Source organism: Thermobia domestica, chromosome 9, assembly GCF_964235325.1.
Source record: "Thermobia domestica chromosome 9, izTheDome1.hap1.1, whole genome shotgun sequence".
Lineage (NCBI taxonomy): Eukaryota > Metazoa > Arthropoda > Insecta > Zygentoma > Lepismatidae > Thermobia > Thermobia domestica.
The window spans coordinates 104303705-104331401 of NC_137462.1; the positions used below are offsets into that span (position 1 = coordinate 104303705).

The following is a 27697-nucleotide window of genomic DNA, read 5'->3' on the forward strand; positions in this document are numbered from 1 at the left end:
CTGTAAAATGTCCTTAGAAAATAAAATATTGACACATTGAAAACATGTAGTACCTTCAAATTAAGGAAGTTAATAGTGAAGAATTGAATAAAAATAAATAGTTAAAAGTAATAGCTGTAGAAAATTAAAAACGACGCTTTTATAAAATGCACTAGAAGGGAGAAGATAATTTTTGGTTGGGTAAAGTGAGGAATCTAAGAAGAGCATTTAGTCCAGGAAAGGAAAAAAAATCCATGATTGTCGGGAAAAATTCGAGACAAGGTGAATTTTTGCCAGTTCTTAGGATCCAACTAGAGGTGCATTTTCCTAAAGGTCCTCACCCCTCCCCCTTGTGCTTTCCCCTTCACCTCCCCATAACATCAAATTTGCAAGGTTCTCGATTATCGCTCATATCACCATTATTATTAATCCGATCTTCAAACTCTTTGTACAGTTCTCTTTGCTGAACCACGATCTAAAAATCGTTATTCTTAACGATTTTCGCTAGGTCTAATGCTTTAAGAGATATTCGTAGAAATATGTAAAATTTTACTTTTTTATGTGTATTTTTCCCCGTTTTTTGAATTTTATGTATTCGATAATTTGTAAAGATTTCAAATAAAAGTTGTAGAGCGCTTCTTGAGCTGTAAAACGATGTATATATTAATATATTTACTTGTTAGAGGTATGGGAATATGTAAAAAGGCACCTTAAGGGAGCGAAGTGCATGCTCACCAGTACCACACACACTGGCGCTGGATAGCAGATCCCTATGAATTGCTTAGTCGACTTTAATATGTCAACATAATAGTGGAGTGTTTCGTATGGTTTGCATCATAAGTTGTGGTGTTATGTTATTTTGATCCCATTTGTGCTCAGTAGGACAATCCATGGTTAATTAATATTTTTACTGAAATAGAACTTTTGATAAGTAAGTAGACCCTATAGATTTTAGACGTACCTTTTAATTAAATGTGACTTTTAAGTTAATCTCTTATTTGTTTAATGTTCAAAGTTTATTTAATTCCATCTTTTTAGCAATTCTGATATCTTGGAAACAGACCAGTTGTTAGAACCATATACGATGGTCAAAATAGTATATTTCACAAAAATAAATGTACCAATTAGTTTCTTACATCTAAACTAATTGCAGTGAAACTAACGGCAGTGAAATTGCAAAGATAGTATTAAAGCTAGGTAGTTGTCACCTTTTAATGTCATTTATGGATTCCTTGGGACTAATAATGGAAGTTAGTAGACTTGAGTGTTAATCGGTTACTGTGTATGGTAAAAATACAGTGCAAAACATGCTCAACGGTTATTTATATGCAAGATATATCCAAGCATACACATTTACGGCATCTACAATCGTAAATATGTTGAAAGAAAACGTTAACAGCCAAAGAAAACATTTTAGGAAACAGGGAAAAGAAGAAAAAAATGTTGCAGGCAGTAGCATCAGAATTGGACACGGCAGAAGAAGATCCTGATGTTCATATAGTGGAAGTTGCCATAGTAAAACTAAATCAGTGTTCCAAGATTGTTGTTGTGGATTCTGATACGGATTTATTGGTCCTTTTAGTGGCCCTTACTTCTGAGAAAGAAGAAAAATAGTATGTATTTTTGTAAACAAATAGGAGGCAAGGATCGAACCAAAGTGTTTTACAACATTCAAATGTTGATTGAACAAAACAAAGAAATCAAGTCTCTTATTTACTCATGCAGTGACTAGCTGCGACACTTCGTCTTGCTTTTATGGTTTAAGAAAGGTGAAAGCAGTAGAAATGTTGAAATTCTCGTCTGGCGCTAAGAAGCAAGCTTTGATGTTTACCGATGGCAATATTTCCAAAGAAGAATTGCTAAGAAGTGGAGAAGTTTTGTATGGACTGAACAAATACTCAAACTTGAATGAATCCTGATAGTTCAAATTCACGATTTCATGCTCACAAGAAATTGTTATATTAATTATTGATAGAATTATATGCAAACAAAAATCAAGAAATGAATAATGAACATAACGTGTACAAAGAAGACAAAAAATATGACATTAGCTAGCGGTGGGTGGGAGGTCCGTGATGCTATGAATGGCAGTGATTATTTTTAATAGATTCATAAATAAACCCTTAAATTAATTCACAGCTGCCTGTTGTCAATCTGGGACACGGCGGGTCCATCGGAGGTGAATAATGGAACAATCCTACATCATATTGGTTGGGGACAAAAGACTCCCGAGCCCAAACTGACAAAAAAGATACGCGAAATTGAAAAAATACGAGTAATATATTCTACAAAATCAAAAAATATTTATTTACGATCATCGTTCATCAAAAACGATAATGAATGTAGCTTGAGGCGGGGACCGTAAGTGTCACGGCTCAGCGGACCTACAAAGCCAGAAAAAGAATGAAGGGGGCCCATTTTTTGGATATTGCATAGAAGTCCATCTGATCTTATGCTTTGGTATATGAGGTAAAGAAGACGAGCGAGGGCGCGACAACTCCGCGAAGTTTCCAATAATGGTAAGCGCGCACTTCGCTCTCTTTAGGTGCCCTTTTACACGTTCCCATATCTCTAAGTATATTAATATACCTAGGTATACATCGTTTTAAAGCTAAAGAAGCGCTCTACACCTTTATTTGAAATGTTTCTACAAATTATCGAATACACAAAAGTTAAAATTCAAAAAATGGGGGAAAGTACACATAAAAATGTAAAATTTTACATATTTCTATGAATATCTCTTAAAGTATTAGACCTAGCAAAAATTGTTAAGAATAACTTTTTTTTTTTTTTTTTTTTTATAAAGATCGTGGTTCAGCAAAGAGAATTGTACAAAGAGTTTGAAGATCGGATTAATAGTAACGGAGATATGAGCGATAATCGAAAACCTTGCAAATTGGATGTTAAAGGGGAGGTGGAGGGGAAAGCACAAAAGGGAGGGGCGGTAACTTTTGGGAAAATGAACCTCTAATTGGGTCCTAACAACTGGCAAAAGTTCAGCTTGTCTCGAATTTTTCCCGACAAAAACTCCTTATTTCCTGGGCTAATTGGACTCTTTCCCAAGATTAAAGGCTGTCTTAGTTCCTTCGTTTTGCCCGATCAAAAATTTATTTTGTCCGTTTTTATTTCGATTTTTTTTTTAAAAAACGGATATAATTATTTAACTTTACACTGATATCTTAGATGTTCTCTTGTAGCCAGTAATGAGCCCAGGATTACATGTTTTTAACATCTTAGATGTTCTTTGTCCTGTTCTAAACTTCGGAAATATGACATATTTTGTTGTTTGTGTACGGAGTTTCAGTACGTTATCTGGCTTCGAATTTTGGATTTTTTACTGAATTTTCTGTTTATTCACTTCTTTATTACTAGCGGAAATCCTTAAATTGTTCACTTGTCATCAAAAGTTCTGTTGTATTCCTAACAACGTTTCTGAAAAATAACACTGTTTTACAAGGGTTGTATTTCTGAAATGAAATTTTGTATTGTGAAAAGAATGTGACATGGAAGTTCAAATGAGACATCCGATTTGATCCGTCAGGGACAGTTTACGAGTAATTCAAGCATTCATATACTACATATATTCATATACATGCCAAACACAGTATATGGTGACAAAAGGGAATTTGGAAAGTAAGACCTTGCAACATTGACAGCTTTCATTTTTCAGAGGTTGGCAAAACTTGCCCGACAGTGTTTTGTTGTTGCAATGTGATGTTTGGAGTAATTTGTGAGTTAAACTGAGCGCGTGAATCTGGTATTTTATCGGGCGTTAGTACTACTCACTTATGTAAACTGAATGCTGTGGATTCATTTTGTTTGTGTTTAAGTGAAGTAAAAATTGCCTCGCAGTGGTTGTAAGTACGCAGCTAACAACTTCTGTTATGTTTGTGGCGAGTTCACCTTCGTGAGGAACAGGAAGAAAACCACACCCATCATCAAGAGAGCATATAAGCAGTATTTTGGCGTCGGAGCTGGTGATTTTGATAAGTGGTCACCTAATATGTGTTGTGCTACATGTTATTGTAAATTAATTAAGTGGTGGTAAGGAAAAAATGTTTCATGATGGTTTGAAGGGAACCAAGGGACCATTTGACAGACTGTTATTTCTGCTTAACCAAATTTCAGGGATTCATGATCAGCAAATCAAATAATAATAATAATAAAAAAAAAACATATTGTTTATCCGGATCTGCCGTCAGCAAGACGACCTGTGGCACATTCTGAAGCTTTACCAGTTCCTTCAAGGCCCACAGATATAGGAGAGATGAGTGATAGTGAAGAAAGTAGCACTACAGAACTTACATCTTCTCCGGAAAAAAGAAGGGATCCCTGGTATCAAGGCACGAGTACGCCCACGCCACGTGTATTACAGCAGGATGATTTAAATGATTTAGTGCGAGACTTAGGACTCAGTAAACAGAAAGCAGAATTGTTAGGCTTCAGGTTACAGGAATATAACCTTCTCCACGAAACAACCAACATAACCTTCAGGAACAGAGAACGTGCTTTTGTGTCTTATTTTGCCAGTGATAGTTCCGTGACATTCTGCAATAATGTTCATGGATTAATGACAGCCTTGCACATAACATGAACCTGGTGAATGGAGATTATTTTTGGATGCTTCGAAGAATAGCTCAAAAGGTGTATTGCTGCATATCGGGAATAAACTGACATCAATCCCAGTTCCATATCCACTTTTACCAAAGAGAGTTATGAAATTTTCAGAAAGATATTGACCTTAATTAAGTACAGTGAACATAAGTGGAAGTTGTGTTGTGACTTCAAGGTAATAGCATTATTATTAGGGATGCAGCAAGGGTATACGAAGTATGTATGTTTTTTGTGTGAATGAGATAGTCGGGAAAGAACTTCCGACTATGTGAAAAAGGAGTGGCCTAAACGCAATTGGATAGTTAGTGAAAAGAATGTGCAACAGGACAGTCTTGTAGATCCTAGAAATGTTCTTGTTCCACCCCTACATATAAAACTTGGACTTATTAAACAGCATGTGAAGGCAATGGATCCCACTGGGCCAGCTTTTGCATATCTTGCTGATAAATTTCCTCGACTGTCAACTGCAAAAATAAGAGAGGGCGGGTTTGTAGGTCCGCAGATTCGAGAAGTGCAGAAAGATAGAGGTTTTGAGGCATGTCTCACAAAGAAAAGCGCGCATGGATGAGTTTTACGAAAGTAACCCAAAACTTCCTTGGGAGAAGACGGGACCCTAAACACAAGGAGATGGAGGATGAAATGCTTGCAGCTCATCAGGATTTAGGATGCAAAATGTCCTTGAATGTGCATATCATGGACTCACATCTGGATTACTTCCCCAGTAATTGCTGTGACATATCCGATGAACACGGAGAAAGATTTCATAAAGATATATCCACCATTGAAAAACGCTATGAAGGGAAGTGGATGCCCACCATGCTGGCAGACTATTGCTGCTGTATCATTAGAGACAAGAGAGACACTCAGTACAAAAGAAAGAAGTAAACCATTATGTACGGTCGACAGCTGTTTCACATACCTACAATTCTATGTAATATATAGTGTCAACAATATATAGTAATGCTTTACAAACACAAACATTACGTGCTGATTACTCCAAAACTATCCCTGATGCAGAAAAACTAAAATCAGATTTGAATTCAGAAGTGAAAATACTTCCAGAATCACTACTTCGTTACCCAGAAATAGAACTTTTTTTTAATTTTTTTTGTAGAACAGTGTAATCAATATTATATGAAAATATTCTAATTTGTTATTGCTTAAGATGTAAATGTTCTACTCAGTTTCATTGAGAAAATCGTAGTTTTAGAGGAAGAGGTAAACTTTTTTTTTTTTTTTTAGTGTAACGGGAAGTCACGAATAAAAAAGTGAATCTCGATAGAAGAAGAGAAAACTAAAATAATATTTTTACATTAAATTACTTATGTATACGGGATAACGTTATAAATAAAGACCGCAAGTTATGTCAAAATAAAACACCAAAAATGACAGGCAAAATGACAAAATAAATTCTCAAAATTGTTCTAAAAATGGCAAAATAAATTCCAAAAATGGCACTTTATGTGGCAGAAATAAGCATATTTGTTTTACTTTTAAGACTTCGTCTTAGTAAAAAAAAAAAAAAAAAAAAAAAAAATCTATTGATCTCTAATAACTACGCAGATTATTAAATTTAATAGCAAAATAATGATAAATAAAATAATCATTGTAAGTGTCACTAATTTAATTCATGATCTTGGAATTACGAAAAGACAGGACACATCAAGTTAAAAAAATGTATATAGAACATAAATATTAGCAGTTTTTGTAGCACAGGAAAAGCTTAATGGAAATAATCTTATGTGTGCGTCTATGTAAAAGAAACGTCTAACAAATGAGCAGAGATAAGCCTCCCTTGGCTTTCGGGAAAGCAGTCTTGCTACACAGCACATAGTTCACTTCTGGTTGCATGAAATATTTTTTTTTTTTTAATTTTCCACCGTAAGATTATGTCACCTGTCTGTTAAGATTCGTTTAAGACGTGAAGACGACCTGTCAACATCTACTGATGTGAGAGGAGCATATTTAAAGCACGCAACAATACTGGGATCAAAACCCACATTAACCGTGCCCACACTTTCCACACTTTCCAACATCAAAACCCACACTTTCCAAAACTTTAGAAATATTTCTAATTTTATGCAAGTCGCGGTTTTCGCTTAAAGACGGTCATACCTATTCTTTAAAACTTCACCTTTTACACCGGGAATATTGGACACATCTTTCACTACACCATCAAACACACTCATAGCAGCCCCAAGTTCCAGATTTTGTTTTTCAGGAAATGCGAGATATTTGAAAAGATGAATGTGAGATCAATCTTTACAGATGCCTGTCTAAGTAACTCCTGTACAATTCTAATAGAAGAAGTATCTTCTTCATCAAATACATTGACAATCTCATCGATTTTGTCGAAGTGCTCGGCATAGTAAAAAGCTGTTTCCAACCATGTTCCCCACCTCGTCAAAACTGGGATTGGAGGCAGTGGTATGTCTGGTGCAATCTCTTTGAAGACTCTAACTCTAGAAGGTGCTTTAATAAAAATCTTATTTACATTTGAAATAAGCTTGTCAATGTCCGGGAACAATGCACGAACTGTTTGTGCAACTCAATGCAAGGCGTGTGCCAAAGCATGTCAAATGTAACATTTGGGGGAAAATAACTTTAAGTGCCTCACCTGCTTTCTTCATATATGTTGCTGCATCAGTCAGGAAGAGAAAAACACGGTCATATTTTATTCCGTTATGCCAAAGAAGATTCAGAGCACTGATAAATACTTGCGATATTGTGGAGCTGTTGGTTTTCTCCACAACGTCTGCTGTAGGAAGAAAAATCTTCGATAGTTGTCCAGGGTCCATGGTCCCAATTATAACGTTACAGATGAATCTACCTACAGCATCAGTGGTTTCATGCTGCCTCCAACCTCATTTCTAATATTTCCAATGGCATCAATGCGTGCAGCCTCTAAGTACGCCTTTCTTAATGTAGATTCGCAGGGCTCTTCTCGTTCTGTGTAAGTTTCTATAAAGCTTTTCAGAGACGGATTATCCACTTTGGAAAGAGGGATATCGGCCGCAACGAACGCACTACACAAATCATACGTGAACTGATTGTGGCGTGAATTTGACGCACAAAGTACTGGCAATAGTTGAGTAGTGTCTTGTTTGTCCTATTGTTTTACAATTTACGGGAAAATAAGGAGAAAAAACATAATTTTCTATTTCTCCTTGCTGTCTATACGTTGCTTTTGAATTAGTCATCCTTCAGCATTTGTTCATCTTTATCCTTCAGTACCTTAATGTCTTTGTCGTTATCATTTACCTATTCCTCGTGTTCAATATCTAGCTGTTTGGTCTGTTTCTACTATCTTATAGTTCCTCAGTATTTTCTGTCATTTGTTAAACGTTTCTTTTCACTTGTTATCTATCGTTCCATTTTATTTTGTGCTGCCATATTTAATCTTACTTTCTTCCGTAATAATGCAGTAGGTGAGCCATTTTAAAAGAGGGCAAATATTAAGGTCATAGCTAAGAGCGAGGAGCCAAAATTTATGAAGTTTCTAGATTTTAGGCATGTTACCTGGCAATGATGTCAGAATATTGGCAATGACGTAGGTCTGTTTCATTATCTGATTTGGTTTAGTTTTAGTTACACTTTACTTCCACAACACGGCGCTGATATAATTGAATGACCAGATTTTAGGATAAATACTCCGAAAGTAAAGTATATTCTAATAATGAAACATACATATCCCAAACGTACAAAAAAAAAAAAAAAAAAAATCTAGTCAGGGTATCACTTAAATCTGTAGCAAATGGTAGCCTTATGAGAGACGTATTTAGAAAATTCAAAAAATTATTTTTGAAATTTCACTTCTTTTATATATTTGTTTTCGGAACAAAGCACGTATCCATAGACGAGAACGCTTGATTTATACAGAAGGTACTAAACTACAGTTTTTGTTAACAAGGAAAATCTGGGCTACATTATCGATATAGAATTTCAACTGCTTCGTTAGAATTGACCTCGAGAGTAAATCTCTTATGTTTCCTCCGCTTTGAGTTGGCAAAATGGCAACTCATGAGGCAGTTCCCTTTCTGGTATTTTTCATAAAGGGGAAAATGGGATTTCCTTGTTTTCGCTAAAGGCAATATGTAAACTTTCTCTTTCTACAAGATGAGCTACTTATAAGTATAGGTTTAAGAGCTAGACGAAAAGCTTTAACTTGTCTGTTAATAGTTGTAACTGATATTATAGAAAATAATTTTCAGTATTTGTTTTCCATACCAAATACGTAAATAATTGAAATACTATACTCCCCAATAAAGGATCAGAACTGCTATCTTCTCCAATAAAGGATCAGAACTGAAGCGACAATTTACACAAAATTTATAGAGGAAGAGTAGGAGATATCTAATTCATAATTTGCCTTCATCAAATGCTGGCTCTTGTATCATTTAGAAATTGTATAGAGAGAGTATGTCTTTTGATATAGCTACGTGCGCCTTATAAATCAGAAAAAAGTGAGTTTTTGATTTGTATTTATATAGGAATTAAAAGTAGAAAAGAAAAATTTTGGCTCGTGATCTTTGAAACATTGTTCACCATATAAAAGAAATCTCCACTTTCATTCAGCGTTCCCAGACGTCCCGGTTTATTCGGAACAGTTCCGAATATGTCTCCCCTTTCCCAAATTGTTCAACATTTTCCCCCGAAACTTAATTTAATATCATTCATGTGTGTTTTAAAAATACTGCTTTTATATGTCATCAATACTCAATAGAAATAATTTTCTTTCTGTTACTCACTTTTGGTGAGCGTTGACCTATTATTTAATTAATTTTAATGTTTCAGCTAAATAGTTGTCCAGACTGAAAATATTTGAGAATGAAATGTTGCAGCGACTATTCGGACCCAAGAGGGATAGGAATGGGGAGTAGCAGAAACTTCATAATGAAGAACTACATAATTTATACCGTTTACCTAACTTTGTCATTAAGTGTAAGAGGCTCAAGTGGGCGTAGGTCATGTAGACAGAATGGAAGAAAGTAGGAACACTTTCAATATTTTAACTGGAAATTCAATTGTAAAAAAGACCACTAGGAAGACCTGGGACAATATTAAGAATGATCTTGTAGCAATTAGAATACAAAGTAGAAACTGGATCCTGTTACCTAAGAACAGAAGTCAATGGAGAACTTTTATTAACACGGCGTTGAACCTTCGGATTCGAAGGCTATAGAGTTAGTTAATTTCAGCTGAAAGCTTCTGCATAACTGTGACTATACTGTAACTTTTCATAGGGGTCCCGATTCCCTATTTTTATAGGATTTCCTATAACCTGGCAAGTAATTCCTTTGGGAAATCCCTCGCAATCATCTTGCGCAGGTTTGAAACATATATTTTTCAATCGAACAGGCATTACTTCGAATGTCATGTTCTAAACCGTACTCTCTACGTTGCGTTGTTTTTGAATAACAGCCCTCTGAAGTTCATTTTCCCACGCTTTCGGCACCTTGTATCGCCGAAACTATCCCTCACTGACCAAAGTTCAGAGGACTTTTTTTTTTTTTTTGCTGGTTTCGGTATCGGGCATCAGCTTCCAAAATTTGTTCAAATAATTTCATACCATCCTATATACACAGTAGACTCACGAGTATTCGGCTCACGACTATCCGGCTGAGTTTTCTTTTATCATAATTAAATGAGGAAGGTAAGGCGTTGCATTGACAACTTTGCCAAAATCATTGGAAGCGGGCGTCTGTTACTGTCCTCCCACGTGTCGTGTGCAAAATCACAAGTTGTGACAGGGAAAGAGCAGCGTTTTGCTCCTTGTTCATTGTTTCGTTAGTGTGTAACGGAGCTCAATACAGTATGCTTACCGCTGGTCCTGATTATAACTGCACAGTACGTACAGTACTGCATTCGTAAATTGTTCTTGGGGTATACTTAATGCGTTTTTTAAGTATGCTACAGTGAACTATGGCTTATCCGGCCTGCCCTTCCACCGTATTAGGCCGGATCCTCCGGAGTCTACTGTATATACAGGGTGTAACAAATGCATGGCCAGAGATGACGAGGTGATTGCGGACATCCAAATAAGTAAAAATGTTCCTACAAACATGGGTCCGATGCCGCTTCATTTCTGAGATACAGGGTGTTCAAAATGTCGAGTCCCTCCAATGGCTCACTTTGGGAAAATGAATGGAAATGTTCAATATTACAGGAATAGTACAGTCAAGTGGATTATGCTTGTGCAGATACATTTACACTAACATAGAGAATGAAAGTAATCAACATTTGAGGTTATTCAGTTGTCAGTGTTGTCAACGTAGTACAATGGGACACTGTCTTCCGAAGTTTATGTGCGGTATAAAGGAACGCTGTGGCCTGTATCGAATACCTTTCTCAATTACTTATCTTGGAAACATGCAATAGTTGGGATCTATGTACCGTTGTAAGCCGTTAATTGACTTCACATTTCGACGTCTTGTCTTTCGAAAATAAAGCGGAATCTGCCCCATGTTTAGGAACATTTTGATGTCAGCATTCATATGCTAACGTGTGGACGTCTAGTGCTATTTGGAAAACATAATACTTTGTACCGGTTGGCAACTTTTACAGGCATTACTTCGAATGTCATGTTCTAAACCGTACTCTCTACGTTGCGTTGTTTTTGAATAACAGCCCTCTGAAGTTCATTTTCCCACGCTTTCGGCACCTTGTATCGCCGAAACTATCCCTCACTGACCAAAGTTCAGAGGACTTTTTTTTTTTTTTGCTGGTTTCGGTATCGGGCATCAGCTTCCAAAATTTGTTCAAATAATTTCATACCATCCTATATACACAGTAGACTCACGAGTATTCGGCTCACGACTATCCGGCTGAGTTTTCTTTTATCATAATTAAATGAGGAAGGTAAGGCGTTTTACAACTCGATAACCTCAAATGTTGATTAATTTCATTTTAGATGTTAGTGTAAATGTATTTGCACAGGCATAATTCTACTTGATTCATTCACTTTCCCATAGTGAGCCATTGGAGAGACTCGACATCTGAACACTCTGTATCTCAGAAACGAAGCGGCATCGGCCCTATGTTTATAGAAACATATTTTTACTTATTTGGATGTCCGCAATCATCTCACTTTTGGCCATGCATTTATGTTACACCTTATATATATATATATATATATATATATATATATATATATATATATATATATATATATATATATATATATATATATACAGGGGCGGATCCAGAGGGGGGCGATCGGGGCGATCGCCCCCCCCAAAAGGGGAAACTTTCTTATTTTATATATATAAATAAAACTCATCCCAAAGTTTGGAGCCCTTAAAAGTAGCAATATGACAACCCACCGCCCCCCCAGAAGTCGGTCCTGGATCCGCCCCTGTATATATATATATATATATATATATATATATATATATTAGGATGTCTCTTATTTTGGGTAATTTCGTGTTTCGATACGCACCCCCCAAATGACCATAAACACGCATTAGTGAAATAGCAGCTCTCTAAGAGAATGTTAACGCGTGCCGACTTGACGACAAAATCATGAAATGGCGTTTTCACATTATAATATAATTTAGAATTTCCAACCGTAATAACGGAGAAACTAAAAGAGACAAACAAACGAAACTTTGAACGAAGCAACTAGAGAAAGGGCAACATCTGTTCGTGTATTGACAAACAGCATCAGATGAACAGTGTTGCCAACCCAAGACAAAGTTGTGTTTTTGTATATGGAATGACCTAATTGAATATCATCATTGGAAGCAGCAATGAAAATAAAGACAAAAGAGATTGTAAAGGCAGATCAGTGCTGCAAACATTTCGAGAAATAACGAGTAATATGTGTTGGCGCACACAGGGAGTGAGGTACTAACGTTTTGTACACCTTAAATCAGAAATTGACAAGAATTGTTTGCGTTGACTCTAAGTCTAGAAGCATCCGCTGAACAGTTTTGCCATCAACAGAAGGGAGAAATTGATTTTGGAATAGATACAATAACTCGGAAAAGGTCATTAGTGCTGCATGGTTTAAAACCTATAACACAAGCCAGAAGAGCATGAGGAGTAGTCGTGGTTATGTGAAATTGATAACTCACGTACTGAGAGATATATTCGGTATCTTAAAGCAGAGAAATAAGGTTTGTATAAGATGGCAACGCTGCACAGCAGCAGCTTTTTAAATCTTGATTTCACCATGGTTATCAGCGTCCTCAAAAGACCACGATTACATAAACCCATGCAAATTGAACGCTGTTTTTATATTTTTACCAGGTTGTTAGGATTCCAACCCGCTGTGCAGCGTTGCAACCCTTCATAAACCTTACTTGTCAGTTTTTACAAGATATCGTATATCTCGGTCAGTTATCGATCTCACATAACCACGGTTCTACTCCTCATGCTCTAACGCCTTGCATTATACGTTTTAAAGCATACAGCACTAATGACCTTTTCCGAATTATTGTTTCTCTTCTGTTGATGGCAACACAGTTCAGCGGATACTTCTAGACTTAGAGTCAACGCAAACAATTCTTGTCAATATCTGATTTAAGGTGTATAAAACGTTAGTACCTCACTCCCTGTGTGCGCCAATACTTATTACTCGTTATTTCTCGAAAAGTTTGCAACACTGCCTTTACAATCTCTTTTGTCTTTACTTGCATTGCTGCTTTCAATGATGATATTCAATTTAGGTCATTCCATTTACAAAACACAACTTTGTCTTGGTTTGGCAACACTGTTCATCCAGTGCTGTTTGTCAATACACGAACAGATGTCGCCCTTTCTCTAGTTGCTTCGTTCAAAGTTTCGTTTCTCCGTCTCCTTTAGTTTCTCCGTTATCACGGTTAGAAATTCTAAATTATATTATAATGTCGATATGCCATTTCATGACTTTGTCGTCAAGTTGGCACGGGTTAACGTTCTCGTAGAGAGCTGCTATTTCACTAATGCGTGTTTATGGTCACATAGGATACATTTGGGGGGTGCGTATCGCAACACGAAATTATCCAAAATAAGGGACACCCTAATATTAATATATATATATATACACACACACACACACACACACACACACACACACACACACATATATATATATATATATATATATATATATATATATATATATATATATATATATATATATATATATATATATATATATATATATATATGTGCGTGTGTGCTGCGAAATTTTCGGTTGCCAGGTCGCTATTGACAACTAAATATTTTAGTTTGGTATTTCGCATTTGCGTAAACTAGATGGATAAATAGCGACCAAACTCTGATATGGCTACTGGATTCAAAACATGAAATTTCGTTTCCTCCATATATACGATGGGCGTTCAAATTACCCGGGACTTTTTTCTTTTTGTAAATCAAGAAACGACGACAAATTTCATGGAATGGAAACTGCACTCATTTCTTCACATAACTACCTACTACATATTTGTCCCACCGTTGCGTAGAAGGCTTTGGCATAGAAGATGTGTCAGTGCGTCTCAACCATTCTAGGATAGTTTGCTTCAGTGCATCAGTGTGTAAATATTGATTTCCGAGGAATTCTTTTAGAAGTCCAAACTGGCCTTCTTTGTGTCCTTCAATTCAGTGCAGACTTCAAGTCTTTGCGGAAAGCAGTTTTGAACTATCAATGTGCACTTAATTTATAGAACAGCAAATGGTCATTAATTACTATATTTACTGTTCCTAATGAGAGATTGCACACCTTTGCGATTTCATAACGTTATGTGATGATTCTCAGTGATAAGATGTTCAATGCGCTGAATATGGTTGGTTCTAAAAATGACTGCTGTAGGCATGGATCTACCATGATCGGGATCGTCAGTGACAAATCTACGGCCATCTTTAAAGTGCTTGCACCATTCAAATGTCTCACTGTGGCTGAATGTCTCGTCACCGTATTGTGATTAAGTCTTTTGTAAATTTTAGCTAGTTTTGTGTTCTTCTTCACTAAAAACTTGGTCACCACATGCTGTTCTGTGTCCTCATTCACACTGTTGTCCGCCATCTTGAATAATGATCTCTGCTCTGGTGCGTGAAATGAGTGCCACCTACCAGTAACAAAACATAGTTTCCGGTTACTACTGCACGCACTGCCTTCAGTCTAAGATTCGATTTTAAACCTATAAAAATAAAATTCCCAGATTGTCTCGAACGACTCTCGTGTGTGTATAATCATTACAGATACTGACCTGGAAAGATCGGAAATACGGCATGGGAAGCCAATCACTGACAGCATATCATCGGGCAGTAATCTGTGCCATACGACAGGTCATAGTTATATCCGTTTCAGTTTTCTTTAGTTACACGGCATTAAAATACTGATGATGATAAAATTAACTAACAGGTAGAGGAAAGTACTAAACTAAACTCCCTTTAGCTACAAGCCAATAAAGAGTTATGGACGGTCAAAGAGCGCTCGTTAACGTAGGTCGTAGTTTAATACTTGTAAATTCAGGTAACTCTCTAGTTGCCTCATGATACTTGGCAACACTGAAAAATTTTAGTGCTTCCACCAGGAGTAAGGAACCCTGCACACCAATAGCATACGTGAACAATTCGAGCAAGCAAGAGCTCAGTCATACTTGTAAACCTTCAAACATTTACAACATTTACTCTCTTTATCAATGCTTTCTATTCGCATCACATATGGTCAGTTTTGATCCATATCCTTCAGGAAAGAGTTCGAACAGATTAAGAATACAGGATTTAACTCATTTGCTGAATCTTATGTAGAGTTAAATATGGGTCTTTTGGAAAGTAATTGTTTTGAACAATGATATGCATTACTTTTTTAATAATAAATTATAAAGAAAACGTCATAACATCCGTATCACAAATTAAATATACTGTTGAATTAATTTTCAGTTAGAATGTAAGTAGAATTAATTTTCAATATCACTGCATTAACCCGGGATGTACTTAAACCTGAACCCACAAAGTGGGGGGTGATGTATAAATATTTCCTGAAAGCTTGGGTCAAGGCAAGATCAAATCCGGTTACCAAAATTGGGGAAGTCTTATGCATTCCGATTGGGGGCAGCACTTTACTCATTTTATTAAAATCTTTATGTTTGTTCATACAGTCCGTTGCAACCCCGAAAAATCTGAAACGGTGAGACAGATGTGAAAACAGAAAAACATCTTTCATCATTTCAAAAGTACAACGTATCAAAGTAAAATAAATTGTCCCGGGATCCCCCGCAGGGTCCAAGACTGGGTTCAACTCAAAATTTTTAAATAGAAAGGGGGGTCAACTTGCATATCGTACGAAAGTTGGTGTTAAATGAAAGAAGATAAACCAAGTCTCGACTCTCTACCATAAGCCTGTGCAAAATAGTGGTGGGTCAAAATATCAACACAATCTTGTTGCAAAGTCTATGGTCACTTGTATGAATCTGAAACGGTGGATAGGTGTAAAAACAAAAAAACACGGATCTATCATTAATGAGTGTAAAATTTTGCTCAAGTTAATTTTTCCAACGTGTGTCTTGCAGATTAGCGTGTTTTTTTTTTTAATTGTAACTTCAGACCAGACTCATCCCAGACTCCATTACCTTCTTTTTCGAAACATACGGTACCAATCCGCCACTACTATTTAGAACACACCGAAATTTGCTCAAAATGCGATCATCCAAGGATAAATGTACTGAGAGAAACTATGTCACTGTCCGATGGCCTACTTTGATCAGATTTGGAATCTATTATGTCATCATTGTACTATGATCTTAGACGGATTTGGTAGTTGCATCAAAATCTGTAAAAAAAAAAAAAATATATATATTGTAACATTACTTCCTACAATAGTTGTGCGTTAACACAACGGATACAGCGTATATATTATATCGAAACACTGTGGCATTTTGAATTCCCTGTATATGATGGCGGGTCATTAAGTCACTTATAACATTTTTGTTCATTCGATATTACACTAATCTGGTACTTAAAAATGAAAAGAACAGGAATTTTGAAGTTCGCATTATAGTCGGAAGTTGTTGCAGCTGTATCTGTTTCGGAAGGAGGCGAACTAGTTAGCAAAGATGCCACATATGTTATAGTCGTCCACTTGTGAAGAGCAGAGATGTGTAGTTCATTGTTTAGAGGCAAGAGAACAAAATTCGAGTGAAGTTCACAAGAAAATTGTGTCTATGTATGGGAAAGACTGTATAGATAAGTAGCAACATCTCTACATTGTGCGAATTCTTTGAAGAGGGCCTTGTAAACCTTGCGGATCTGCGACTTGCCGGGCGCTAATAACATCAAGCGAACAGAATGGGACGGCCATTGAATTGGCATTTCGTAATGCCCAGTAATTCATCTTTGAACATTTCGTATGGCGTAGTATATTATGTGGCGCATGACAAACTAAATTTCATAAAGTGGGTGCCGAAGGACCTCACAGAGATCCATAAGGATAGCGAATGATAGACCACTTGGCGCGGTACACTGAAGAAGAACATGTTTTTTCTGGAAAGTATTGTTATAAGTGACAAGTCCTGGGCGTGCTATACGCGTCTCAAACAAAGCGGGCATCCGTGGAATGGAAACATCGATTTCACCAAAGAAGAAATTCAAGGTGTCTCAATCTGCACAATAAGTACTGGCGACTGTATTCTGGGATATGCAAAGTCATCTCACGGGTGGATTTGTTAACACTGTGAATGCTGTATCGATGGCAAAGATGCATCGTGCATTTAGTGACAAATGCTCTAACATTAATGCTGAAAATGCCATACTTCTCCATGACAGTGCACCTTTCCTTGTTGAGAAACTCGAGAAAAAAATGAAATCTTTGAGTTTTACGTCCCACGTTTATACCAGTTAGGCTAAAGGAGACGGTGATGATGAGTAATGAATGAAATGGTGGAATGAAGAAAGTGGGAGGAAACGGGAGAACCCCGAGAAAACCCACGCACACGGTGTTTGTCCACCACCAAGTTCACTTGGCGGGGGCTGGGATCGAACCCGGGACCCCTAGCACCAGAGGTGAACGCTCTACCACTGAGCCACCACGGCCCCCAAGAGAAACTCGAGAGTTGTGGGTGGGAGGCACTCAATCACGTGGCGTACCATCTTCATCTGGTATCTGCAGTCCTTCATCTTTGTGAGCTGATGAAATTCTTGGCTGATCAACTTTTCAGTTTCGATGACAAATTCAAATTGATTGTGTGCAGATGGCAATACTCCGAAAAGACAGCCTCTTAAATTGAACAGAATATTCTAAAACTTATACCAAGATGGGAAAAGTTGGTCAAAAAGAGCCTTGACGGCTATGTGGGGAAAGTAACTTTAAAATGAGCTTTTATATTGTTTATAGGATATTCTTTATGTGTTGACCATTACACTTTGTTTTATATAAATTGTGTGTTGCTTATTGATCCATCCTATTTTCGATATATTTGGATCAGTAAAGCTGAAGTAACACATTTAGTTTTAATCTCGGTATTATCTACTGTACTAGATGGAATTTTAATTTATTTTGATTACATTTTATCTACGAACTTGTAGTCGGAATAAGAACAATGAAAGAAAAATACAGAGAAAATGTTATCTCCTCCTGTGACGTTAATTGTGAACTTTGTGGTGGCTTATCACCAACACTGAAAAATTACTTCAGGAAAAAAGTGTACTCAGTCAAACTTAGAGCAATTAACATCATGCAGTAGTCTTCTTTGTTAGAGTAGATACCTATCGTATTTGTATAAACTAATTGGATAAAAATGCTATATTTAAATTTTGTGTTGTATACTCATAAACGCAAATCTCAAAGATAAATAATTGTAATACAGTACTGTTTCCTAATGAAGTGATCCATTATGAGTAAAGAAGTGAAAGGTTGCTTTCATTAGCTCGATAATCTGACTTCTTATCTTCACTAATTGGGCTGAAGTTGAGGAAAATTGATGAACGAGTTGCTAATTGAAGTTAAGATTTTCTTCTAATGAGTTTTTAGCATGACTTAACTCATGATCATGTCAAGCACGTAATCACCGTACTTTTCTACGTATCACTATCTATGATCATTTTTACCCTGAAATCATTAATTTATTTTCTTTTACGTGTTAAAAGTACCATTGAAAAATGTTTTCTTCAAAGATTTAAAATCCACACTTAGTAATCATATACTGTGTGTTAGCCGTTTAATAACAAAATTATTGTTGTCATAAACACAGTGTACTGTAAACATCGAGACTTAATTATAAAACCATTTTTGAGCTCCCTCGTGGTTAAGCGGTTAGCGTACGCGCCTTTGATGTGTGAGATAGGTTCGATTCCCGGCAGGACCTTATGTTTTTCGCATTCTACGTTAAGCTGTAGATCCGTGCCTCGTATAGCCAAGCTGCTAAAAATAACGCTAAGCTGACAATCAAATCAAATCAAATAAAAGCACTTTTATTAGCACATTACATATAAGTGGAATTTGAATGCCGCGCTATTGCTCCCCCCCCCTAAATAAAATGCAAAAATAAAACAATGCTAAGCTGTTTCGGTTTAGTTAACTGATTCGTATGTGTTGGGTGCAGTGAATCCAGGAATAACAACCGTTTTGTCCTGGGACGTCTGGGTTTCGAACAAACGAGTGGTCATTGTTGAACAAAAATATGAACACAAATATGCAATTTACAGAAACACCATTAACAGCGTAACACAAATTAATGTACATTAACATGCACACACGTGAAGACAAAAAAGTAATACCACCCTCAATCAGATTGCTTGTGAAATCATCTTTTTTTAAAGGTCAGACTTCGTTTGGAGCTTGTTCTTTTGTAGGTGGCTGCCGGAAGATATCTAAACAACATCCAGCAGTAGTCTGCCGTCATCGTAACTCTCTAGTTCCCCTGATACCGTCGTTCCATTTCTTTGATATCTTGATGGAAACACTCCCCCTGCTCTTCACTTCCTGCTTCCACATTGTCAGGAAAGTAGTGAAGGTGGGAGTTGAGAAAATTGACTTTTAAGCTCATAGAGCAACCAAGCTTTCGGAACGCGTGCAACATTTTTTCCACCATTTCCTTATACTGTGGGTCCTTTCGATTTCCGAAAAACGTTTTGATGACCATAGTAAAGGCAACTCAAGCCTCTTTTTGAGTTAGAATCATTGAACTGATGAAGTCTTTGTCGGATATGAGTTTTCTAATATCAGGGCTAACAAAAACCCTTGTACTCGCGTACTCGTAGTATTTGAGCAACAAACAGTGTAGCCTGAACTACTTACCAACGTTTTACAAATCTAAGACGTAATCTTACTAAATTCATTTTATGAACAGATTTATTATTTTTGGTTTTTCTTTGTAATCTCGTACTCTCATTCATGACACATTACGGTATGTGTCATTGACCCCTATACGGACCAAGATACATATATTTTCATGTTTCGGGGAGCACAAATACATTTAATCTTCCATGTTCATTTTTATTTTCGTGTGATGCATTTGCAATTTAGCGATTTCCAGCTATCTGTTTGACCACGTTACATTTTGATTGTGCAAAAACTTGACGTCCCAGGAAGAAACGGGGGTCATTTTCGACCTCGGTACACCCAGAAGCATAAAAATCAGCTAAACTTATGCAAACAGATTTTTGGTTATCGCAAAATGATTTTCATCATAATAACTATTGAATAGAATTTATTTGTAATACTTTCTAGGTAAGATCAGAACCGAACGATTTCTAGGTGGTTTCTAAGCCAACTATGTTAATTTTTCGTAATTGTATCTCTTAATCTAAACAACAGATGAGTCAATTAGCGCTATGTATATATCACTTGTTCTATGTCTTTGTCGGATCAAATTGGTATGGAATGTGCTCTATATCAACTCGGAGCTCCTTCATGGCTAAGCGGTCAGCGTATTCGCCTTTGGCGTGAGACCTGGGTTCGATTCCCAGAAATTCATGTGGTTCGGATTCCCAGTTAATCAGTAGGTCCACGTCTCATATAGTTTCGCTGCTGAACGAGACGTTAAACTCAAAATCAACTCAATTCCACTCAATATCAACTCACTTTTCATCAACAAGTAGAACTTTTCATGTATATATTTAATATTGTCTAAATGTTAATCACAATCATAAAATAATCATTTAGTTGATAATGTGATAGCCTATAAAGTGTAAAGTAAGGAATTAATACATTATGTTGCTCCTGTGGTAGAGTTATTTGACTTAGCAGCAAGGTAGAAGCAATATGTGTCAGCGCTCCCAACTGACATATCCCTGTCTATTTGTTACTTTCAGAGCACTTAATCGCTCCCGAAGTCAAACATATTTCTTTATCAAGAACAGAGAAACTGCATATGAATAGACAGACTTTTCATCAGGGTTGTCAAGATGTAAATTCATCTGATTGTTCTATAATTTACGTTCTATTTTATTTACTTTATTGAGTTACATTGCATGGTTATGTAGTAAGGGTGACCATAAGATGATGTTATGATGCAATTTTTTTTTTTTTTTTGCTGAAATTTTAGAACTGTCGAGAAAAATAGTAGAAAAGTTCAATCGTTAACAATCTAAAATTTTGTATAAAAAGTAATTCAGAAAAAGATAATTAAGACATAGAGTACCACATTCGAAGTCAGTATTATTGGGTAATTTTAAAAGTAATATTACTTTTTATGGGTAAATAGATCAGGAGAATGATAGGGGAGCATCATGTACGATAAGGGTAATGACTACCCCTTTTATGCTTTGTAGGCAAAAGAGAAAATTGAGAAATAAATTGGGACATGTTTCTGGTTTGATCTCAGGGTAGATGAGTTTGTTGTAGACAAGAATGTGTCTGTAGATTTTTCTCGCATTCTTCTGTTTTCTTCTACATTCTGATTCTGCCATTTTATAACCATCCAATTTAAGTAATCATCCTCCCTTTTTAGCCTATAGGACATAGTCGTCGGGTGTAAAATTGTAATTTTCATTTTTTTCTGAATTAAAAAGATTAGAAGATCTTGTTGTTAGTACACTACAATAATAATACCATTGTCAATCTACCACTACTCAGAGCATAGGTGGTAAAAAAGTTGTCTATAGATAGTTCCAACCAAATTGTTGGCTCGGTTAATGCAACATTTTACTGTCCATAAAACAAATTAAATTGTAAAGTGAAATATCTAGTTCAACGTCACAACACTACGGTTAGGCTGTTGAAAATTGCTCCGTCGTTACCGAGTGGCTAACGTGTATACTTACTGTAAGCATGTTTTAGAATTAGATGCCCGACGGGTAAACTTGTATCCGACATATCAATAATGCTTCGGGTCATCTCCTTTAGCCTCGGTGCTGAAAAAGATTTGAACTCTTATCAAGCAACCATTCCTTCTAAAGAATGATTATAAAGCAATGAGCGGAAATAAGAATAAGAGAGAAAACTCAGGAAGTGATGGTGTCCATCACAAACACGCGTGAGTTGGGATTGGACCATGGACCCTGTGGTTCATTAATACCTAACTACTTGGATTATCAAAATTTGAGCAATCTCTTGATGCAGTATATCTGCATCCACGGAGAAAAATTGGTTCATTTTTATCAACGATTTTTATTCTCTAAATGAGAGTCGAATTATGATTTAAAAGACAGTTCTGGTTTCATACAAGCTTACATCACCTACTTACAGGGCCGAACTTGGGATTGCGGGTCCGATTTGGAACAGTTTTGTTAGGCCCTTGCCTAGCAGTCCAGCCAACTTGCATCAAGTTCTGTAAAATCGTATATATATCGTTGGAAAGGTCTCAATAAAAGAAATATTTTGCCGAAAGTTTCAAGTCACTATGTTGACCTCATCCAAAATGGCAGGTATTCACATTTCGTGTCCATAAAAATCGTTGCCACCTCTTGTATTTGCGAAACGACTGCGAATATGAGACAACGCAAAAACACGTCCGTCATTATTGTGAGGGGCTTGAATTTTGAGCTATAAAACGTCCATTCCAGATACCCCCATATAGGGGTACATGGGGTCAACTTGAACATTTCAAATGGCAAAGGGGTCTAGTAGTATATCGTTGGAAAGGTCTTAACAAGAAAAATATTTTGCCGAAAATTTCAAGTCGCTATGTTGACCCCATTCAAAATGGCGGGCTTTCACATTTCGTGTCCATAAAATCCGTTGCCATCCCGTGTATCTGCGAAACGACTGCGAGTATAAGAAAACGCAAAAACAGGTTTGTCATTATTTTAAGGGGTTGCATTTGTGTGCTATAAAAATTCCAACCCAGACTGCTCAAATAAGGACACGGGTATAAACTCCTCTACACTCCGGTAATACTGATTCCTTTTTCTGATGTCGATATTTTCGGATCTTTTTATTCCCATTTTCGACATAACCATTTCGTGAAACCTTATTGTCATGGCAATACAATATAACAACAAAATGAGCCTCCGTTTCCCAAACTAGGGGCAACGTGCACAGAAACCGTCTCCACCCAATAGCTCATTATTTTCTCGTTTTACAAACGCATTTATGATACACCCTGCCTACAAATCACATAAACGTAGAAGGACCACGATCACAAGCCATAGATATCTAAAAGTCATCAAAGGACTTCATTCCGCAGTTTGATTTCACCGCCAATTTAAATGTCGGCAACCTAGCAAATTTAGAACTCACAGCAAAAGGTCTTTTGTTGAACCTATTCAAATTACTTCGACCCCCTTTGCCATTTGAAATGTTCAAGACCCCCGTACCCCTATTTGGGGGAGGGGTCTGGGGTGGAAAGTTTACAACACAATTGCAAACTCTTAAAATAATGGTGGACGTGTTTTTGCGGTTTCTCATATTCGCAGTCGTTTCGCAGATAACACGGGGTGGCAACGGACATTATGGACACGAAATGTGAAACCCCATCATTTTGGATGGGGTCAAAATGACCCCATAGCGACTTGAAACTTTCGGCAAAATAGTCCTCTTGTTGAGACTTACCCAACGATATATTACTCGACCCCCTTTGCCATTGAAATTTTCAAGTTGGCCCCACGTTTCCCTACATGGGGGTGTCTGGGATGGATCTTTATAGCTCAAAATTTAAGCCCCTTACAATTGCATTTTGTCATATTCGCAGTTGTTTCGAAGATACACGGGGTGGCAACGGACTTTATGGACACTCTATATATATATATAATATATGTAATATAGACTTTATATCTTACCGTGGGACATAAAACTAAAAAAAAAAAAAAAAAAAGACTTTACATCTCATTGGTAAAATGGAAAATTCCCGAAATGTGCACTTCAAACTCTTAAAAAATGCCTGGGAGTTAATAGATGAAATACATGTAAGCTACATTTCTATACTGCTGGACCTAGAGACTTGATATTTGGAAAGTACATAGGTTTTCTACATAGGTATAGTAAATTACATAGGTATAGTACATAAGTATAGTAAATTACTACTAAGGAAAGATATTTTGGAAGTTCGACATGGAAAAGGGAAATGAGAATTGTAATTGTTATAATAAGATGCCAATATCTCGGAACCCCGGTAAAGTTAGGGACGTAAAATTTGATATTTAGACTTTTCATTTTAAATAATTAAATACTTGCTTCAGTTTTGTTTTACTTTCGACCTAGAACGAAGAAAAAGGAAGATGGAATAGAAAAAGAGTAGTGGTTGCAATTGTTACAGTAATTTGCCTGTATCTCGGAATCTTAAGATTAGAGAGTTGAAATTTAGTATTTAGAATTTCCATTTAAAATAACTTAACAATTATTTGAGTGTTTTTCAAATTGGACCTAAAGCAAGAAGAAAGTGCGTCATTTGCAAAGGCCAAGAATATGAAAACTACAATACCTGGTTAGTCAAAATAGTCGCCGTCTGGAACAACACCCTTTTGCTATAGCTCAGCCACTGACTAGATTCCGTGGCGAAAGAAATCTAGGGTCTGCGATACGAAGAAGTCATTAACTACACGTTGCACCGCAGGATCATCAAGGAAGATCTTATCTCCCACTAAGTGATTGAGATTAGAAGCATGAACACTTAGTAATATTGTCAGAGATATCGGGGGAGTATTGCAGATGAGAAAGGGCTTCATACTTCAACTCGAACCTGCACCGTCCTTTGGGTGTCATATGAACGCACCATGTCTCCTAAACATTGTTAGCTCCTTGAGGACAAATTTGGGGTGCATTTCATGGAGCTCAGCATTGTAACGATCTAGATTGATCGTTACACCTCATCTGAGAAAGGCGTGATTAATCACTCTCACCATAAACGACCATACCAGCAAAACACCTTCTGGGGATGAAATGGTGGTTCAGAAACTTTTATCATAATTCATCCATTGTCCTGATCCTTTACGATTCTCATGGCAAATCCATTTCTCATCTTAAGTAACAATCCATTTCAGGAAACCTTCCCTGCACTCAGAGAACTACATACCTCCAGACAGCGATTCTTGTTGAACGGTTTCAACAGATTTGATACTATGACTGCATGTTTTTCGCCTTACCGGTTGTACGAAGCCGCCGAACAACAGATGGTGTATGCCTAACTCATCTCAATTACACGAACACTTCTCAGAGGGTCCGCTTCAACGGTGTTTCTGAGAAGCTCATCCAAATATGATGTTGGTCGGTGCCCACGGGTCTCATTTTGTGACGCTGTCACCGGAACAAAATTTGACAAAGCAACGGCAAATTGTGCGTTCATTCGCCATTTATGGCCCAAATGCATTGCAAATGCGTTTTGCGGCTTCCTATACAAAATGTCCCTGTTTGAATTTATAAAGAAAAATCACTCACAATTATGTGCTCTTTATAGTGCATTTTCATACGACCCTGTTCAACAACGCACTGCTACGTATGTACAGAGATTGTGACGTTAGATGCATAACCTTAGTTCATTTCTGTGTTGTGTTGCTTAGGTGAGTTTCCCACCAAATGTCAAAGCGGCCATTTCACTCGTACCAACCTAATAACTTGATTGCAATTGCAATAGTTTAAACTTAAATTTATATTTACCTACAATTTAACACTAAATATTTAGCACATAATTCTTATTAGGTTAAGAAACAACACATTTTAGGAAATAAATTTAAATCCATTTTAGTCCAATATCCCAAAACCACAACAGCTTTCTGCTCTTACAATAATAACTGCTGTTCTTTGTAAAACATGAAATGTGGCATTACATTCTTCAATATATTTCAATCAATCATTTTTTTTGTATGCCTTATATCTGGAGAACTACATACAGTGTTCCCAAACCCATACTTCAGTTTACTCAGTATAGTGTGCTTATTCCATAGAAAATACGAAAACTCGGTTTGGTGGCCGTTCAAAAATTTTGTAGCCCCTGATCCAAAAACTAATTATTGGACAAGATCGCAATCTTGTGATGCATTTTTGGACCATTCCTAAAATTCTTGTTTTAAATTTAAGTAGAATTTCCAGGGATATGTTCTTTAGGCTAAAGGAGACAGATAATTAATGAAACGAATGAATTCTTGTGAAACAATAGGATAAATTATAATGTGTGAGGAAACGGGAGAACCCCGGGAAAACTAACAGCAAGATGCTGTTCACCACAAACTCACTTGTCTTGTGATGAAATAGAAGTTTAACTTTGCACCTATTTCCTTTGTAGGCATATTTAGTAAACATACAACCAGGACATTTATTTTGTTAAAATTATTCAACTCCCTAACATCATGTTTTATTTAATTGTTAATTGGTTCTCCAATCCCGGAATTAACCAACTCATAATATAAGGATGTCAGTGTTTATTATTCTAGATCAGTGATGGCCAATTATTTTTCAGATCGTAAAGGCACGTCACATTCTGTAATAATTTTCTAAACTAATAAGGTTTCGTAAGTCTGTTAACAAAGTTGGTGACTGCGACGCTGAAAAATAGAGCAAACTGAATACGAAAGTTTACAATATGATGACATTTCGGTTCTCATTTTACATATGGTTTTTTATTCTCAACTGTCCAGAAAATGATAATGAGTAATTATTAAGTAATTTAAGTAGTATAATTTCACTCGTTATTGATTTGTATTTAATTTAATTTTTATTTCTTTGTTTATTGTAGAGTAAGACAGCAGGATCCATATGAAGAAGACACGGATGTAGATGAAGATGTAAACAGGCCAGATACGACGAAATTACCTCTGCCCAAGTTACCTTCAATATTTGAAGGTTTGAGATTTTTTATACACCCAAAGCTGGAACCTCATGATATACGGGAATTACGTCGTTACATTGTAGCTTTTAAGGGGTAAGTACTTATTCTTGTTTTTGTTTGTTGGTTGAAATTTAGCGCCCTTTTTCATTACTGAAGCTATACGAAATGTGTATCTAGATATAAATGCTTCCCACCGGGAATCTAACGTGGAACTTCGAGCATCAAGTTGAGTGTGCGTTCCAGTCAGTCTAAGAACCTATACATTGGTCAATACTTTAATACGATTTAGCTAGTCGAATTTGTTAGATTGGGTAAGAGCATAGTTTGGAAAAATTAATCAAAAATTTAACGAATTAAAATTAAAAATTAAAGCTCTGATTAGATAATTAATTTGGGTAAGAGCACAGTTTGGAAAAAAAATAAAAAATTTAACGAATTAAAATTAAAAATTAAAGCTCTGATAAGATAATTAATTCGCGTAAGAGCGTAGTTTGGAAAAATAATGAAAAATTTAACGGATTAAAATTAAAAATCAAAGCTCTGATAAAATAATTAATTTGGGTAATAGCAGAGTTTGGAAAAATTAATAAAAAGTTAATGGATTAAATTTAAAAATTAAAGCTCTGATAAAATAATTAATTTGGGTAAGAGCATAATTTAGAAAAATGTAACAGTTAAAATTAATTTCAAAATTAATTGATGAGAATTAAAATTAAAAACAGCAGTTTATTATAGGACTATGCAACAAAAAATTTTTTGAACTGTGGAAATTAATGTAAAATTTAACGGATACAATTATTAACATGGGAAAATTAATAGATTATTATGAATAGTCGGTCATACAAAACTGGTTAATTAATAAAAATAAAATGTCATTAAATTACGAGATTATTTTAGCAATGCTGTAGATAGAAATAACTCTCTCTGCTGATTTACTAGGTAGCGTGAGCGTCTTTAGTGGACAGGGTCTCGGCTTCGGTTTC

General features: G+C 36.2%; 1 protein-coding gene across 1 annotated transcript in view; it reads left to right on the forward strand.

The window, feature by feature from the left end:
- Positions 1 to 27697, forward strand: part of XRCC1 (DNA repair protein XRCC1) — a 166545-nt gene that overhangs the window by 102559 nt on the left and 36289 nt on the right. The window contains exon 9 of the mRNA XM_081771653.1: positions 26622 to 26807. Within this exon, the coding sequence (XP_081627779.1) occupies positions 26622 to 26807 (186 nt within the window). The remainder of the gene's footprint in view (positions 1 to 26621; positions 26808 to 27697) is intronic.